This window comes from Podarcis tiliguerta, assembly GCF_965153285.1.
Source record: "Podarcis tiliguerta genome assembly, chromosome: 5".
NCBI classification, from domain to species: domain Eukaryota; kingdom Metazoa; phylum Chordata; class Lepidosauria; order Squamata; family Lacertidae; genus Podarcis; species Podarcis tiliguerta.
The window spans coordinates 66,388,340-66,405,017 of record NC_139538.1 but is presented as its reverse complement, the minus strand read 5'-3'; the positions used below and the strand labels follow the sequence as shown (position 1 = coordinate 66,405,017).

At 45.3% G+C, this 16,678-nt stretch overlaps 1 protein-coding gene across 2 annotated transcripts in view; it reads right to left on the bottom strand.

Annotated features, from left to right (window-relative positions):
* Positions 1 to 16,678, bottom strand: part of UBE2D1 (ubiquitin conjugating enzyme E2 D1) — a 29,655-nt gene that overhangs the window by 8,101 nt on the left and 4,876 nt on the right. The window contains exons 2-3 of one of the 2 annotated variants that reach the window (XM_083441482.1): positions 4,170 to 4,233; positions 4,047 to 4,078 (exon numbers count right to left, since the gene is read on the bottom strand). In XM_083441482.1, coding sequence (XP_083297608.1) covers positions 4,047 to 4,078; positions 4,170 to 4,233 — 96 coding nt within the window. The remainder of the gene's footprint in view (positions 1 to 4,046; positions 4,079 to 4,169; positions 4,234 to 16,678) is intronic. The other variant, XM_083441483.1, reaches the window with a different exon arrangement.

The following is a 16,678-nucleotide window of genomic DNA, read 5'->3' as shown; positions in this document are numbered from 1 at the left end:
CGCCCCAAGCCAGAACAGCGAGACGGAGGGCTCCGTCTCGCTGTTCTGGCTTGGGGACAGCCTTGCTAGCCTCTGCAGGAGAGCGGGGTGAACGCACCCCGCTTTCCTGGAGAGGCTTTGCGAGCAGCCGCCCCAAGCCAGAACAGCGAGACGGAGGGCTCAGTCTCACTGTTCTGGCTTGGGGACAGCCTCGCTAGCCTCTGCAGGAGAGCGGGGTGAACGCACCCCGCTTTCCTGGAGAGGCTTTGCGCGCAGCCGCCCCAAGCCAGAACAGCGAGACGGAGCCCTCTGTCTCGCTGTTCTGGCTTGGGGACAGCCTCGCTAGCCTCTGCAGGAGAGCGGGGTGAATGCACCCCGCTTTCCTGGAGAGGCTTTGCGAGCAGCCGCCCCAAGCCAGAACAGCGAGACGGAGGGCTCAGTCTCACTGTTCTGGCTTGGGGACAGCCTCGCTAGCCTCTGCAGGAGAGCGGGGTGAACGCACCCCGCTTTCCTGGAGAGGCTTTGCACGCAGCCGCCCCAAGCCAGAACAGCGAGACGGAGCCCTCTGTCTCGCTGTTCTGGCTTGGGGACAGCCTCGCTAGCCTCTGCAGGAGAGCGGGGTGAACGCACCCCGCTTTCCTGGAGAGGCTTTGGGCGCAGCCGCCCCAAGCCAGAACAGCGAGACGGAGGGCTCAGTCTCACTGTTCTGGCTTGGGGACAGCCTCGCTAGCCTCTGCAGGAGAGCGGGGTGAACGCACCCCGCTTTCCTGGAGAGGCTTTGCGCGCAGCCGCCCCAAGCCAGAACAGCGAGACGGAGCCCTCTGTCTCGCTGTTCTGGCTTGGGGACAGCCTCGCTAGCCTCTGCAGGAGAGCGGGGTGAATGCACCCCGCTTTCCTGGAGAGGCTTTGCGAGCAGCCGCCCCAAGCCAGAACAGCGAGACGGAGGGCTCAGTCTCACTGTTCTGGCTTGGGGACAGCCTCGCTAGCCTCTGCAGGAGAGCGGGGTGAACGCACCCCGCTTTCCTGGAGAGGCTTTGCACGCAGCCGCCCCAAGCCAGAACAGCGAGACGGAGCCCTCTGTCTCGCTGTTCTGGCTTGGGGACAGCCTCGCTAGCCTCTGCAGGAGAGCGGGGTGAACGCACCCCGCTTTCCTGGAGAGGCTTTGGGCGCAGCCGCCCCAAGCCAGAACAGCGAGACGGAGCCCTCTGTCTCGCTGTTCTGGCTTGGGGACAGCCTCGCTAGCCTCTGCAGGAGAGCGGGGTGAACGCACCCCGCTTTCCTGGAGAGGCTTTGCGAGCAGCCGCCCCAAGCCAGAACAGCGAGACGGAGGGCTCCGTCTCACTGTTCTGGCTTGGGGACAGCCTCGCTAGCCTCTGCAGGAGAGCGGGGTGAACGCACCCCGCTTTCCTGGAGAGGCTTTGCGAGCAGCCGCCCCAAGCCAGAACAGCGAGACGGAGGGCTCCGTCTCACTGTTCTGGCTTGGGGACAGCCTTGCTAGCCTCTGCAGGAGAGCGGGGTGAACGCACCCCGCTTTCCTGGAGAGGCTTTGCGCGCAGCCGCCCCAAGCCAGAACAGCGAGGAGGAGGGCTCCGTCTCACTGTTCTGGCTTGGGGACAGCCTCGCTAGCCTCTGCAGGAGAGCGGGGTGAACGCACCCCGCTTTCCTGGAGAGGCTTTGCGAGCAGCCGCCCCAAGCCAGAACAGCGAGACGGAGGGCTCAGTCTCACTGTTCTGGCTTGGGGACAGCCTCGCTAGCCTCTGCAGGAGAGCGGGGTGAACGCACCCCGCTTTCCTGGAGAGGCTTTGCACGCAGCCGCCCCAAGCCAGAACAGCGGGACGGAGCCCTCTGTCTCGCTGTTCTGGCTTGGGGACAGCCTCGCTAGCCTCTGCAGGAGAGCGGGGTGAACGCACCCCGCTTTCCTGGAGAGGCTTTGCGAGCAGCCGCCCCAAGCCAGAACAGCGAGACGGAGGGCTCCGTCTCACTGTTCTGGCTTGGGGACAGCCTCGCTAGCCTCTGCAGGAGAGCGGGGTGAACGCACCCCGCTTTCCTGGAGAGGCTTTGCACGCAGCCGCCCCAAGCCAGAACAGCGAGGAGGAGCCCTCTGTCTCGCTGTTCTGGCTTGGGGACAGCCTTGCTAGCCTCTGCAGGAGAGCGGGGTGAACGCACCCCGCTTTCCTGGAGAGGCTTTGCGAGCAGCCGCCCCAAGCCAGAACAGCGAGACGGAGGGCTCCGTCTCACTGTTCTGGCTTGGGGACAGCCTTGCTAGCCTCTGCAGGAGAGCGGGGTGAACGCACCCCGCTTTCCTGGAGAGGCTTTGCGCGCAGCCGCCCCAAGCCAGAACAGCGAGGAGGAGGGCTCCGTCTCACTGTTCTGGCTTGGGGACAGCCTCGCTAGCCTCTGCAGGAGAGCGGGGTGAACGCACCCCTATTTCCTGGAGAGGCTTTGCACGCAGCCGCCCCAAGCCAGAACAGCGAGACGGAGGGCTCCGTCTCACTGTTCTGGCTTGGGGACGGCTGCGCGCAAAACCTCTCCAGGACAGCGGGGTAAAGGCACCCCGCTCTCCTGCAGAGGCTAGCAAGGCTGTTCCCAAGCCAGAACAGCGAGACGGAGGGCTCCATCTCACTGTTCTGGCTTGGGGACAGCCTTGCTAGCCTCTGCAGGAGAGCGGGGTGAACGCACCCCGCTGCCCTGGAGAGGCTTTGCGCCCAGCCGTCCCCAAGCTAGAACAGCAAGACGGAGCCCTCCGCAGCGCTCCGTCTCCCTGTTCTGCCTTTCAGCTTAGCGGCGCAGCCTGCATTCGCTCTATAGGACGCACACACATTTCCCCTTAATTTTTGGAGGGGAAAAAGTGCGTCCTATAGAGCGAAAAATACGGTATAATGATTAGAAATATACTGTACTTCTTGCTACAAAGGAATATAAAAAGGGCAAATTAATTATTTCTATAAGCCATAATTATAAGCCTTGCTATTAAAATATAACCAATGTTATGATACTATGTGATTATGTACCAACTCTATTCTGTATCCTACTCATTAATTTTTACCCCCCCCCCAATTGTCTTATATGCATTTTGATTGCAAATGGCTCTGTTGTCAATACAAATACGAGTGGGGCTAGAGGATGATCATTTCTAGCTCTGTGTGAAAAACTGAGTATTTTTGAAGCAGTCTCATTTATATAGACTTTTGCTTTCAGATTTCTGTATATAACTTGCACTCATGTCATAGATATTTCTCCAAAACAGAAGGTGTTCAAAAGTTTGAACTAGGAAAGACCTTTCAATTTTATCAAAAGCTTTTCAGTGTTGAGAAAAAACAGAGCTGTTTCTTGCTTAGCAACAGAAATACAATCTATAATATGTGGTTATATGTATTCCATAACTAAAATAACCTTTCATCAGTCTGATTTTATAAATTGATTTTTATGCACAATTTCTGCCTGCCTTTGCTTTACTAAAAGAACACTTGTCTGAAGGCAGCTGATGGACTGGGAAAGTAGTACATTTATGTAAAACAATGTATGACTTCATAGTACAGGAATGTGAATTAGGGAATTCTGAAATAGGGATTACTCTGCCACAGCTGGATATAAACCTAGTAGTAGATTGATCACAAATAAAAACACCAGTGGTCCTTGAACCCATCTTTGTTAGCTCACTTGTTATTTCACATAGCTCTCCACTACCATAGGTCTCTGCAGTCCCATCTGTTGGTCCTATTTATTACAGTTTTTGCACTTATCTCTTATATGAAAAACATGATTCTGGCTTTAAAAGCAAACAGTATCATGGCTTAGACTTTTTGAATGGCTTAATCTCCAGCCCAGCTCTGGAGTTTATTTTTTAATTCCCTACGTTGGCCAACGTGTATAAAGTGTGATAGTGTCTCTCTCGTTGTGTATGAAGTACATCTCTAGTCCACAAATAATCACAGTCTATTTCCTCCTCACAAATGATTCTACGATCTAGAAAACATTGGCATCTATTGTCTAGAATACAGAAATCCATTAAAGCTTATTACAGAAGAGGAATCAGAAGATCAGTTATGTATAAATTGCATACTTACAGGTCCCATAATTGTTGCTTGCCAATGGAACACTGAAAAACACAAAATATTATTCACTTTATTAAGTGTTTAAGCATAACAAAATAGGCAAAAGTATCTTGCCATCAACTATAAAGATCTTACAGTCATCTCCAACAGGTCCTGCTGAACAGTGTGCAGGTGGGTCACGTTGCAGATCACTTAGCTCCTACAGGAAACATGAAAACATTTGCAATGTTACTTAAACAAACCCAAGATTAATTATCCAAATGTGGATCCTCTTTAGGTTTGATCAAGTGCTCCCACAATTTACAACAAAAAGGAAAGAAAAATTTCAATGAAGACAGAGTTTTCCAAATACAATGACAACCAATTCAGCATTAAGCGCTACAATTAAATTAGGCAGCTGATCACCATACTTTACTGCATATAATTTACACTTCATTTCCATTAACATGCTATTCAACAAGAAAGTATGTATTCCACAATATTTTAGTTCTCAAATGGGAAAAACCTGATGTAGGACATTGGTAAGTGGACTTGAAACTCAAGTTGACCACAATATTGTAGCTTGATCTAGTCTGTGACTTGCAAACAGGAACACACAATGCATCGTTATTAAAGCATTTTTATTCTGCTATTCAGCCAAAAAGATTCCCAGAATAGCTTGCAATAAATGGTGCCGAATGCCAGACAGAATGATCCCTCCTCTCCTTCCTCCATGTGCTGTTCTGGGGGTTCTTTCTCTGTGTGTAATGTATCATTCTATTCCATAGCCCAAACAATAACCTACATTTCTTTTCCACAATATGAATTTCCCCTTTCAAACTTCTGCTTAATTGCGATTTACCAAATGATGCTTGAAACACTGTGGTTCAGCTCTCTCCTCACTAACCATGTCTGTTGAGGTCTAATGTGGGTGCCCTTCTAACTACCATCAGCACCAGGCACCATGATCAATGATGATGGCAGCTGTTGTCCAGCAACATCTGGAGGGCACCACACTGATGAGCCCTGGTCTAGCACAAACATGGGGAACCTCAGGCCCAGAGGCCAAATGCAAACCTCCAGGCACCTATATCTGAGCGCACACCCTCCCCTCTCCTCTGGCCACATCTCTCTCTGGTCCTCCATTGCTCCCACAGGTACTTTTCCCTAGTTGGAGTATGTCCTTTAACTGCATCTTGCTAGCCCTAGATAAAGAAGTTTGGTGTATGTGTGCGCATCTGCAGAAACCTCGTTTTTGCACAGCTCAAATGTAGCCTACTGTATGAAGGATCGGCTACGAGAGTCAAATTAACTGCTCTGCTCACTTTTGCTTCCACAAGGAATTCAGTGTTTGGATTGAAAAAGATTCCTCACCCCAACCTAGTTAGGGCCATTGGCAAATGTCTGCCCTCATATTCAAAAGAGCACCAATCAGGTTTTTGTGTTCTCAGTGGAATATAGGGAAGAGGCAGTTTCTTGAGTACATTTAGCCTCATCACTTTAGGTTTTTAAGTTCTCAATGTTACTTGCTGATCACTTAGATGATCAATTTTCAATTAGCTGAATTCTCTGCACATCATTTTTGAAGGTGCCATTCGTAGGGATGTTGCAGCTGACTTCAATTCTCCAGTATACTGCTCTGGACATTTTGCTCACCCACTGCAAATGAGTTACTGGTGGCATGCAAAATAGTTGGCTTGGATATGTGGTTCACCAACCAGCGGTTGATGAGCAGCAGGAAGGTGAGCAAACATAACACCATGCCATCCAGGGGTTCATCCTTATTGGTACAAAATAGATTTCCAGCTATGCTTGAGGAAAAATCACAGTTCAGGATTATTCACATGAACATTTCTTCTGGGAATATTCATTCAAGCAGAGCATATAGAAGGCATGGATGGGAGTGGTAACAGTATCCTGGAACTGTTTGCATTGGACTCACTGGCATATGTAGGACTCACATGGGACTCTGCTGAATAACTAATGGTATAATGTGGAACATGCAGGATTTGGAGCAGAGAACCCCATAGGAGTGGAAGCTTTTCGTAGCATTGCTTGCACAGGTATTGAGCTCCAGTAGGTGAAAAGAATCTTGCCACCCCTGAATAATTGAGATGTTTCTGGGCTTCAACCAAGTACTGTTAAGTTTTTAGAGAAGTGAACAATTTTAGGGATGTTTGGTTTCCTCTGAAGCTGGAAACTGTAAAGATGTCTTCCTCTGCCTCGAGTTCTCCTGCTTTGTTTAAGAGCTTGCTGGCTTCAATGTTCATGACTCATGGTGCTTGGAAATCTGACACTAGTGGATCCTCTCTCGAACTGGTAATATCTGGCTTTGCACATATAACTTGTTCTCCCCTCTCAGTGAAACCTGAGCCACTTAGATTAAAAAGGGAACTGCACTTCCAAAAGATTTTGCCATTGGTTTATTCGGACAAGTGTACACTCGAATGACCTCAGTGGACTGGCATGCAACTCGTTTCTCTGAATAAAATTAGTTGCAAGTAGATAGGTGAGAACTCTTTTCTGAAGGTCAAGGAAATGATTAAGTGAGAGTAACACGCCGGCTACTATATTCAGATAACAGAGCCAATAGTTTCCCCAAGATTGTTTGGAGAAGGGCAAACTGATGTTTTTCTGGCTGCCATTTGGAAAAACAGGATTCTTCAAAATAATTTAAATAAGTATGAGAGAAGTGCAAATTTTGTCAGGCTTATACATGTCCTGCTCATCTATGGTAATTAAGCATCATTCCCAGGTGACCAAACAGGGAAGCTTTTACATACAGGGTATGATATAGCCAAAGCTGAGTACTTTATTTTCTTTTATTCCAATGATAGTCTCTAGTTTAAATCAACAGAAATACTTAACTTTCGTTCACTGTAATTGCTGAATGTGCCTTGTGATAGCAAATGTACTGCCTTTTGAACTGAATCTGACTAGAAGGGGAGGAAGGGAGAATTAGGGGGTTGGGAAACCTTTAAAATAGTTTAAATAACTATTCACTAATGTTGCTGGCGATGACAGCGCTGTTATCTTTTGTAATTATAGAACTGCCTGAAACTCAGTCTTGATGCTGTTTGTTACAAATTATGCTCATCTTATAAACTCTAGTCATGACTTTTGGTTCCAAATTTAGCACTGCCTTTCAGGCAAGAAAGACTTTAACTACTGGCGGTACAGCTCTTTAAATGGGTTCTGTTAATTTAAAAAATAATTCCCAGCTGCTGCCATATTGGGACATAGCAAAGAGGAAACTAGTTTGCATCAAGGTGAGTACAGAAACTATAAATAAAAACTGATGGATCGTGTCATTTTCCATTTAACATCACGAACAGTAAATTTGAAAAAAGGGTTTGTTAAACATTTTTGTTGTGACCCTTTTCAGAAGAGCAGGTACAAAAGCTTGCACCAAGTAACAACAAAACTATTTTTAGCCTAACAGACAAAAGGTGGTATCCTACTAAGTTCTACTTAAAGTAGGCTCGTAGACTTTAGTTGTGGATAAACCATTGATTTCAATGGGCCTCCTCTGAGTAGGATACCACACAGATTGTGGGAAAATGTAATGCTAAACAGTGAAGATGTAAATTTTGACTAATACACCGCTAGGAGAAATTGCTCCTTTATATAATTATAGAAAAGTAGTGCTCATTCATAATGGTACACGAACTTGAAAACAAGACTATATACAAAGGCAACTGGCCAATTCTAATCGGAACCTGAATAAGCTCATAATTTTTTTCTGCATTGGGCTTAACAGTTAATATACACTCAGGAGCACTTTTCAGCCGAAGACTGATTTGTACATTGAAATTAACCATTTATTTCTGAGTAGCCGATGGGCATGAACAATTTGTCATGAGGGAAAGTAATGGATTTTGAGAATCAAAATGCCTATTCAAGGAAATAGCTCCTGTGATGTTTCATGAGCTTAGAGATGCGAGCAGAAAGGAGGCAGCTAGCAGAGTTAGGGAGAAGCACAGAGTCTGCCAGCAGGCTCCCTACAGAAGCAGCTGGTTCCAAGAGGCTATTGTTCTGGGAGGATAAGGCCTTGTTGAGGCTTTCTACCACCTGCCTGAGTGCCTGCAGCTGCTCAGGGCCCCAAACCATCACACCTTGCACTGGTGCCGGTGCAAGCTGCCCTGAAGGGGTGATACCAAAGCACTTTCCCCCCTCTTTGGGTTGCATCTTTAGGACAGGTTGAGGACAAGGGTTCACCCTCTTTTAATCATTTCATAGGTTTTATGTGCTGTATTTGTCTTCTCCTCTGGGGGGTTGTCATGTTCCCTCTTTAAGGGAACTTGCCCCCTTTCCAGGGAATCATTCATCACCCCTAAGACCCACCCAATCAACTCTCTATGGTTAGCTTTAAGAAGCCAAGGCAGGCAAAGCTCAAGGGGGCAGGCGGTTAGCTGCACTTCTTCAAGCAGCTTGCTCAGGTCCTCAGGCTGCAATAAGCCAAGCTGATCCAGTACAAACGGAAGAGACAAGGCTCTGGATGCCTTGATTGGACGTGCTCTAACTGTGGCACTCAAAACTATCCAAAAATCTGAGCCATCTTGTCCCTTAAGCACCCTGCAAAGTTGCCCCAGGAACCTTTCCAGATTGTAGCCACGGAAGACGGTTTTGGATGACGAGAGCTGTCTTGTGTCACCCATGCTACGTCTAGGCAAAGCTGCTGGGAGTTGTCATCAGATTTTGAATGAAGTGCCAACAATATGCAGACGACGCTCATCTCTGTCTCTGTGTTCCATCTGAAGCGGGAGAGGTGGTTGATAAGCTGTATATGGGACAATAAACTGAAGTGGAATCCTGAGAAGACCGAAGTGTTGTGTGTCCCAAGTTCTCACGTTTGGGAGGTGGGGAGACAGCCTATTCTGGCCTGGCCTGCACTCCCCTGGAGTGCAGCATCGCAAATACTCCTGAATTCAACACTGCCAATGGATGCTCAGGTAATCTTGATGGCTAGGAGTGCTTTTTTTAAACTCCAACCAGATCGCCAGCTACGGCTCCTTTCGGAGAGGAATGACTTGCTTACTGTACTCCATGTTTAGGTATCTTCCAGACTGAACTACTGTAATGCACTCTCTCTGTGGTCGTTCCTTGAAGAAGACTCACACTTCAACTGGTCCAAAATGCAGCAGCCAGATTTAGGTATCACATAACCCATGTTTTAAAACAGCTGTGTTGGCTGCCAGTTTGTTTCTGGGCCAAATTCAAAGTGCTCACATTATTGTTTAAAGCCCTAAATTTAGGCCCCAAATGGAGGAAAGACCATGTCCTGGCTGACTGACCGGACCCAAAGGGTGCTCATCAATGGTTCCTCTTCATCCTGGAGAAGAGTGACTAGTGGGGTGCCACAGGGTTCTGTCTTGGGCCCGGTCTTATTCAACATCTTTATCAACGACTTGGATGATGGACTCAAGGGCATCCTGATCAAATTTGCAGATGACACCAAACTGGGAGGGGTGGCTAACACCCCAGAGGACAGGATCACACTTCAAAAAGACCTTGACAGATTAGAGAACTGGGCCAAAACAAACAAGATGAATTTTAACAGGGAGAAATGTAAAGTATTGCACTTGGGCAAAAAAAATGAGAGGCACAAATACAAGATGGGTGACACCTGGCTTGAGAGCAGTACATGTGAAAAGGATCTAGGAGTCTTGGTTGACCACAAACTTAACATGAGCCAACAGTGTGACGCGGCAGCTAAAAAAGCCAATGCAATTCTGGGCTGCATCAATAGGAGTATAGCATCTAGATCAAGGGAAGTTATAGTGCCACTGTATTCTGCTCTGGTCAGACCTCACCTGGAGTACTGTGTCAAGTTCTGGGCACCACAGTTCAAGAAGGACACTGACAAACTGGAACGTGTCCAGAGGAGGGCAACCAAAATGGTCAAAGGCCTGGAAACGATGCCTTATGAGGAACGGCTAAGGGAGCTGGGCATGTTTAGCCTGGAGAAGAGGAGGTTAAGGGGGGATATGATAGCCATGTTCAAATATATAAAAGGATGTCACATAGAGGAGGGAGAAAGGTTGTTTTCTGCTGCTCCAGAGAAGCGGACACGGAGCAATGGATGCAAACTACAAGAAAGAAGATTCCACCTAAACATTAGGAAGAACTTCCTGACAGTAAGAGCTATTCGACAGTGGAATTTGCTGCCAAGGAGTGTGGTGGAGTCTCCTTCTTTGGAGGTCTTTAAGCAGAGGCTTGACAACCATATGTCAGGAGTGCTCTGATGGTGTTTCCTGCTTGGCAGGGGGTTGGACTCGATGGCCCTTGTGGTCTCTTCCAACTCTATGATTCTATGATTCTATGATTCTATGATTCCTTCCCTTAAGACACTCTCTGGTGTTAAGATCAGCAGAAGAAGGCCTCTTTGTAGTTCAAGCCCCCTCAGAAGCATTGTCTAGGTCCAGGTCATATGCCTCCCTCTCCACTGAGGTGCATCTGACAACTCCAGTATAAAGCTTTCTGCAAATGTTGAAGACACACCTCTTTCCCCTGGCCTTTGACTCCTCAGATGTATATTGTTGGAACCCACCCTATTTTTGTGACTGTAAGTTATTTAAATTGTTGAAACCTGCCTTGGCACCTAAGCACAACTTTGGATTCAACCCCATAATCAAACCAATGAACTGAGATCAGCCCTGATACAGTATCCTGGAACTTAACAAGACAAACTCTACATTCCATTCTATTGGTTGTATGATCTGTTTATGCCAACTAACCAAGGGGTTTTCTATACTGGATATTCAGTTTTTGCAACGTTTCAGGTGCTCTTGCGAAATGATCACCAGGGGATTAACTGGGAAATTATGGCCTAACGCTGCAAAGTGGTATTTGTTTATTTTTCTTTATCATGACTCCTGTTTCAATTATGCTTTCAAAGCCATTGAGTGGTTCACAATGAAGAAATAAGCCACATTGAAAAGATGTTCTCTGCTTAACGAATCACCAGGTAATTTTGTTATATACATTCATAGAAGAGCACTGGTGGGATCTTCTTCTGCTTTCACAGACGGAGGATGAGTTTGTCTAGTTTCATAATGCTTGAGAGTCTGTTTTTTTAAAAGGATGACACAGCAGCTGATTTAGATGACTTATCATGAGTAGGATCATTCTTGCAAAAATATGAGTGTGTTCTGGTCCTTGCCTGCTTCTAACCACTCACAATATGAAAAACAGTATTTAAAAATTGGTCTAAGTCTATACCTATCACTTCTTTGCTCCCTTGCCCATACTACAGCTGTCTTCTTGACCCACATTTGAATCCAAACTGGATGCTTTCTTTGGAGGAAATGGTGTAACACTTTCAGCTGAATTCTCATCACCAAGGGCTTCAGTTTCTATCTCCCCATGCACACACTTTTGATAAAAATGACAGCAGTGGTGTTTGTTTTGTCACCATGTTAGTGCTGCTACTTGTGCCTGGGTTAGCTATAATTCCTGCTTAGAATCCTCTTATCTGACACTGGAGTCGTTCTGTCTGACACAAGCAAGGAGCCCTCTCTGCAGTGCCCTGAAAACAAGTAATGGCTATTTTGCTCCTACAAGCTGAAGTGATGGACATCACCTTGGATGGCTTTAAAAGAGAATTAGACAAATTCATGGAGGATGAGGCTCTCAATCTCCAAGTTGTACAGAATGCCTCTGAATGCCAGTTGTTGGGAATCACAAGCAGGGAGAGTGATCCTGCACTTAGGTGCTGCTTAGGGGCTTCCCATAGGCATCTGACGGGCAACCATGAGGAAAGGATAATAGACTAGATGGGCCTTTGGCCGTATCAAGCTGGGTTCTTCTTATGTCATCATCTGTGTTATCTGCAAACCTCAAAACCTATGCCAAAGTTTTGTGCTGGTTTTGTGTCACAAGGATGGGATTTTGTGTTGCAAATGACATACCCAGTGGTGGGTCCTAAGAAAGAAAATCAGGACTATTTCACACCTAAGAATCAAATGCATTTCCCTATAATAAGTGACTTCCGGGATGAATAATTATTTGCAAATATACTTTCCAGAAATATTTCATGGATTCAAATATTCCCCCATAATCCTGATAAGAATAGCCAGAATGAAATTTTTAAAGAAGTATTTCTGAGTAAAATTTGAGCTATGAGCAAATTAATTCCTTTCTTCTTTCCAGCAGAAAGGAAATAACTCCTTGTGGCCAAAGCATCTTCTCTGCTGTAGCATTTTCAACAAGAGAAGTTGTAATAGAAATGTGAATGTATACTGCCCACCAAGTCCTAGACAGTGGTTCTGCAGATGAGCTGTGTGAATGATTCACTGAGTTGCCAACCACAAATAGAGCCTGCAGAGTTTAAAATTAGCACCCTAATAACCTCTCCAAAGTTCCCAGAGGTTTACTGAACAACTTGGCACTTCAGTACACTTGAGAAAACACAACAGCGCTTTTTCAATTTACACCACAAAAATACTTCCAGTGTACCCAAGGTAGGGAGATGGGATTGAGAACATATATGGTACTGCCGGGCTGCAAATTGTTTAGACAGATTCTGCTTCAATAATGTTATAGTTCCTTCCTTTTCAACCATTTTCCTTGCCACTCCCCCAAACCTCCAATGTAGATTCAACACATCAAATTCCCAGCCACTGGACACTCATGAACAAACTACACCTTCCTCTCTGACCAGATACAGACCTATGGAAAATATTAGTCAAAGCAAAGTGCTTTGACTACTTGAGGGATGCTATAGAAAAGCTTAATGTTGTTATTAATCGGCATGAACAATTCATCCATGTGTAAGAATGGTGCATGGAATCCATGGGATGTACCCTTTTCACACACTTTTCCAGTGTATTTTGGTGTATTTAATGTGTAGCTTATATTTTAACAACAACCACAAGCAGGGGGGAAGCAGGACTGGGGCATGCAGAGACAGGGTTCAATGCTCCCCTCTGACATTCCCCTTAAGCTGCTATTAACTTCAGGAGGAAAGCTACCATTGGTGGCAGTGGAAAGCATTACTTCCATGGCTAACATCATCTTGGGCAGGCAAGAGATTTTTCAATCAAATCACAGTGTGTGTGTAGTTAAACCAGTAATCCCTGCAGTTCTGATTGTGATTGGGGCCCCTAGGGATGTTGTCATAGGAAAACACATACTTGTTCAATGTATTCATGTATTTAACATCAAATCATCTTTGGCCCTCAAGACTCTGCAATAGCAACATCAGTAATAGTTTATTTAACTGGGCAAGCAGTAGGCTTCCATGAAGACCTGCACTCTAAAATCAATTAAGCTAGCTGGTCTAAATCCAAGATCCTGGTTTCACGCACTCTTTACCTATGTTACACAGGAAGGAGAAACCAGTCTAGAATACAACTGCCAGAAGCACATTAAGTTAGAGGGCATTAGCCTTGCTAGGCCTCCCAAGCTGGATGTCATATGGCACCTGGCATGGGCAAAGTAAAAGCCACAGCTGGAAAGCACCAACTGAGAGTTTAAAACTGCGCTCTTGATTGTTCCTTTGGAAGCTTGACTTCCATTGGGCATTGTTTAAATTTGGTGCCAAATGCAAGCTGTGCTGCTTTCGGTCTGCATTGGTTCCACACAGGAGCTTCCAATTTATAGTCACAACAAGTCCTATCATTCCTGACTCGTGGCCATGCTTGCAGAGGCTGATGGGAGTTGGGAGTCCAACCTTGGTAGGCCATCATGCTGATTATAATACCCTGCTCTATCTAGTGCATTCATTTGCTGACAAGTCTACTTCATTTCCTCATCAAGTCAGTCACCAGCTGCCAGTTGCACAGGGTCCTTTCAAATTATCAGCACACCTTCTCTCACATATTAGCTCACTCTTCTAAATAATGACTTTCCTGAATACACCATATATCACTAGGTGGATCAAATTAGTATTAAAGCTGTGCTTTTATGACAGAAAACCTATTTCTGGAAAAGGACCTCATACAGGGCTATGAGATAGAAACCTATAATACAATTTTTGAAAGTATTCTGACAATACTCATTAAACATAAAAAACTTACTATAATGCAATCTCACACAAAACACAATATGAAAGATTAACGTTCAGCATAACTTTGCAGCTTTACCACTCAGCAGGCACTTCACGTTAAGACGTGTACATTAGTAGAAATATTAATCTCAGCAGGGACTTGAGCTCCATGTACTCTATAATGCCCCCAGCTATTTTTAAAATACAGAACTCCTCCAAGATTAATTGTTTTTATAACTCTGAGATGGAACATGTTGAGCAGAGTTGCATAGACATTTTCAGTAACAAGTGCCAGAGGGTAGCTGCTAATCTGCAGAGGTTTGGTGAATAACCATAATATGCATTGTGTTTTTTTTAAATGAAGCAGATGCCAAACCGCACTTGTTAGTCATGTTCAGCTGTTTTACATATTACTCAAAATTGTTCACTTCCAGCATATATTTTTTTACCATGGCTTGAAAAACTTCTCGATATTTGAACTTTTTGAGTTGTCCTTTCTTACCCTCTGATTATGAGATCCTTTAGTATTTTAGCATTATGTTTTTCAGTTTAGTCTCCATGACTAGGAGCTGTTTATTTGGCAGTTTTGTTACACCAGAATTCTACAAATGTTTCCCCATAGAACGTAAAAACAAATTGTGAATGGACATCTCTTTAACAGTGAGACATTTGAGGAGCCACAGTTATATTTTAAAATTGTATGTCACTGTTCCTCCAAGGAACCCAGGAGAGTATATAAATAGTTATCTAATTTTACCCACACCACCACCTTGTTAGACCAAGACACAGTGGCTTGCCTAAGGCTGCCTAGTGAACAGCTGAGCAAAGATTTGAACCTGGCTCTCCTCAGTCCAAATCCAATACACTGTCCGTGACATCTCAACTGGCTACATCTCCCTGCTACATCTCTTCCCTTCTTAATTAAAAATATTTACAACCAACACTGGTGTAAGTCATTATTTAACTTGGTTCCAGTAATTTCACAAGATGGAATTTGGAACTATTAGATTCTGTGCTTGTTAAACACTTCAATCCAGACTTAACATGGATCTATACATTTTTTCCAACAACCCTGTTTTTAAAAGCCATGTGCTTTATTTAGAAACCCAAGTATTATTCTGACTTGCATGCAATCATTCAAAGTCATTTTGTTTGGCTATATAATTCACACAACTTACATGTTTGCTTATCGTACGCTGCCCTTGCAAATGTGGCCCATACTTTGACAACCACAGTGCTCAGTTTCTCTTAAGCCTCTTGTTAATAAGGAACTTTCTGCGCGTACAATTTGATGGTGAGGCCAACTGGCTTGGCCAATGCCTTTCTGACAGTGCACCCTAAAACATGGTTCTGGTATCCTCAGCTATGCAGAAGAGGTTCTATACCTTTCACATTGGCATTCCTCATCAGATAGGGAAAGGCTTCATGGAAGATAGAAAGCACTGGTAAAGACAAATGTACCGTATTTCTATTAAACTTACCGCAAATTCTTTATGATGGCTGCCTTTAAGGCAGCAGATAGAGAACATAACATATTCCAACCCCTCCTGAACCCTTATCCTTATGGCTGTGCTGAGACACATCCCACTTTCAGAAATCCTACCACTTCATTTTAAGTTGACAGGCACCTTAACGTGGAACGTACCTTCAGATATAAATCATTCCCCACATGCTTTTAGGGATTCACTGTCAAATTACTCTTTGGTATAGCTCCCCTTCCCATCGCTTGTAAAAGTGTGTTTTAATTTGTTATTAGTTTATGTAGCCGCAGAGGGTACCAAGTGTATTTTGTTTTGCAAAGCTTCTTAAGCACCAGCTGACAGCTGGGTGGAGGGTGAAGTGCGCTAATTATTATATTACTTCCAGCTCTAGAACATAACCATAGTTAAGCATTGGAGGCTGAACACAAGCCGCATTTGCCATTTATGATAGCAGCATGTCAGCCTTACTGCAAGTGTTAAAGCATAACGTCATCTACAATTAGTAGGGATGCTTGTGTTGCCTTGTAAGATTCTGTCCCGGAAAGTGTAAGATTCCGTAACCCTGAAGGGCAGCTGCATCGACAATAGCTCTCCAAATGTCTCTCCCCCCCCCCCCCCATTTTACAACCTTTGTCTAAATCACTGCTCTTTTACAGCCAGATTTACTGCATTCCTCATTAGTATTTTATCACTTGGGAGTCTGGCTTGCAGTCACTTGCCCTGCCTGTTTAGGAGGGCTTTGGGGGTGAGAAAAGAATGGAAGTCAAGATGATGCTTAGCAACAGTGTTTTCAGAGTAGGTTCTTCTGTTACCCGGAGCCAGTGAATCACTGAGCCTTCCTCTACTGCTTAGGTAAATGGCTGGTTCTGGTCCACAGGTGAGAAGCTTACCCTGCAACAACCTGCCCATGCCATAGTCAGTCCTTCTGAAAGTGGGCCAGACCTGGAAAAAGAAGATCTGCAACATGGGACTTCTCACCTTACGCCATGGTGAATAAAGGAGAAGTGCTGCAGCAGCTCCCTCACCACTGGGGATGCTGGCTGATGAGAGGCAGAAAGGGGCCCATTTTTGGACCTGATGATGTCATCCACTATCTATTCCAGTCATCTCCCTTCCTGCTTTAGCAGGACACTTATTTATTTCACATTGCTGACACTGCGGTAGCTGCCACGGTCTTACAAGCAACAGAGTGAACG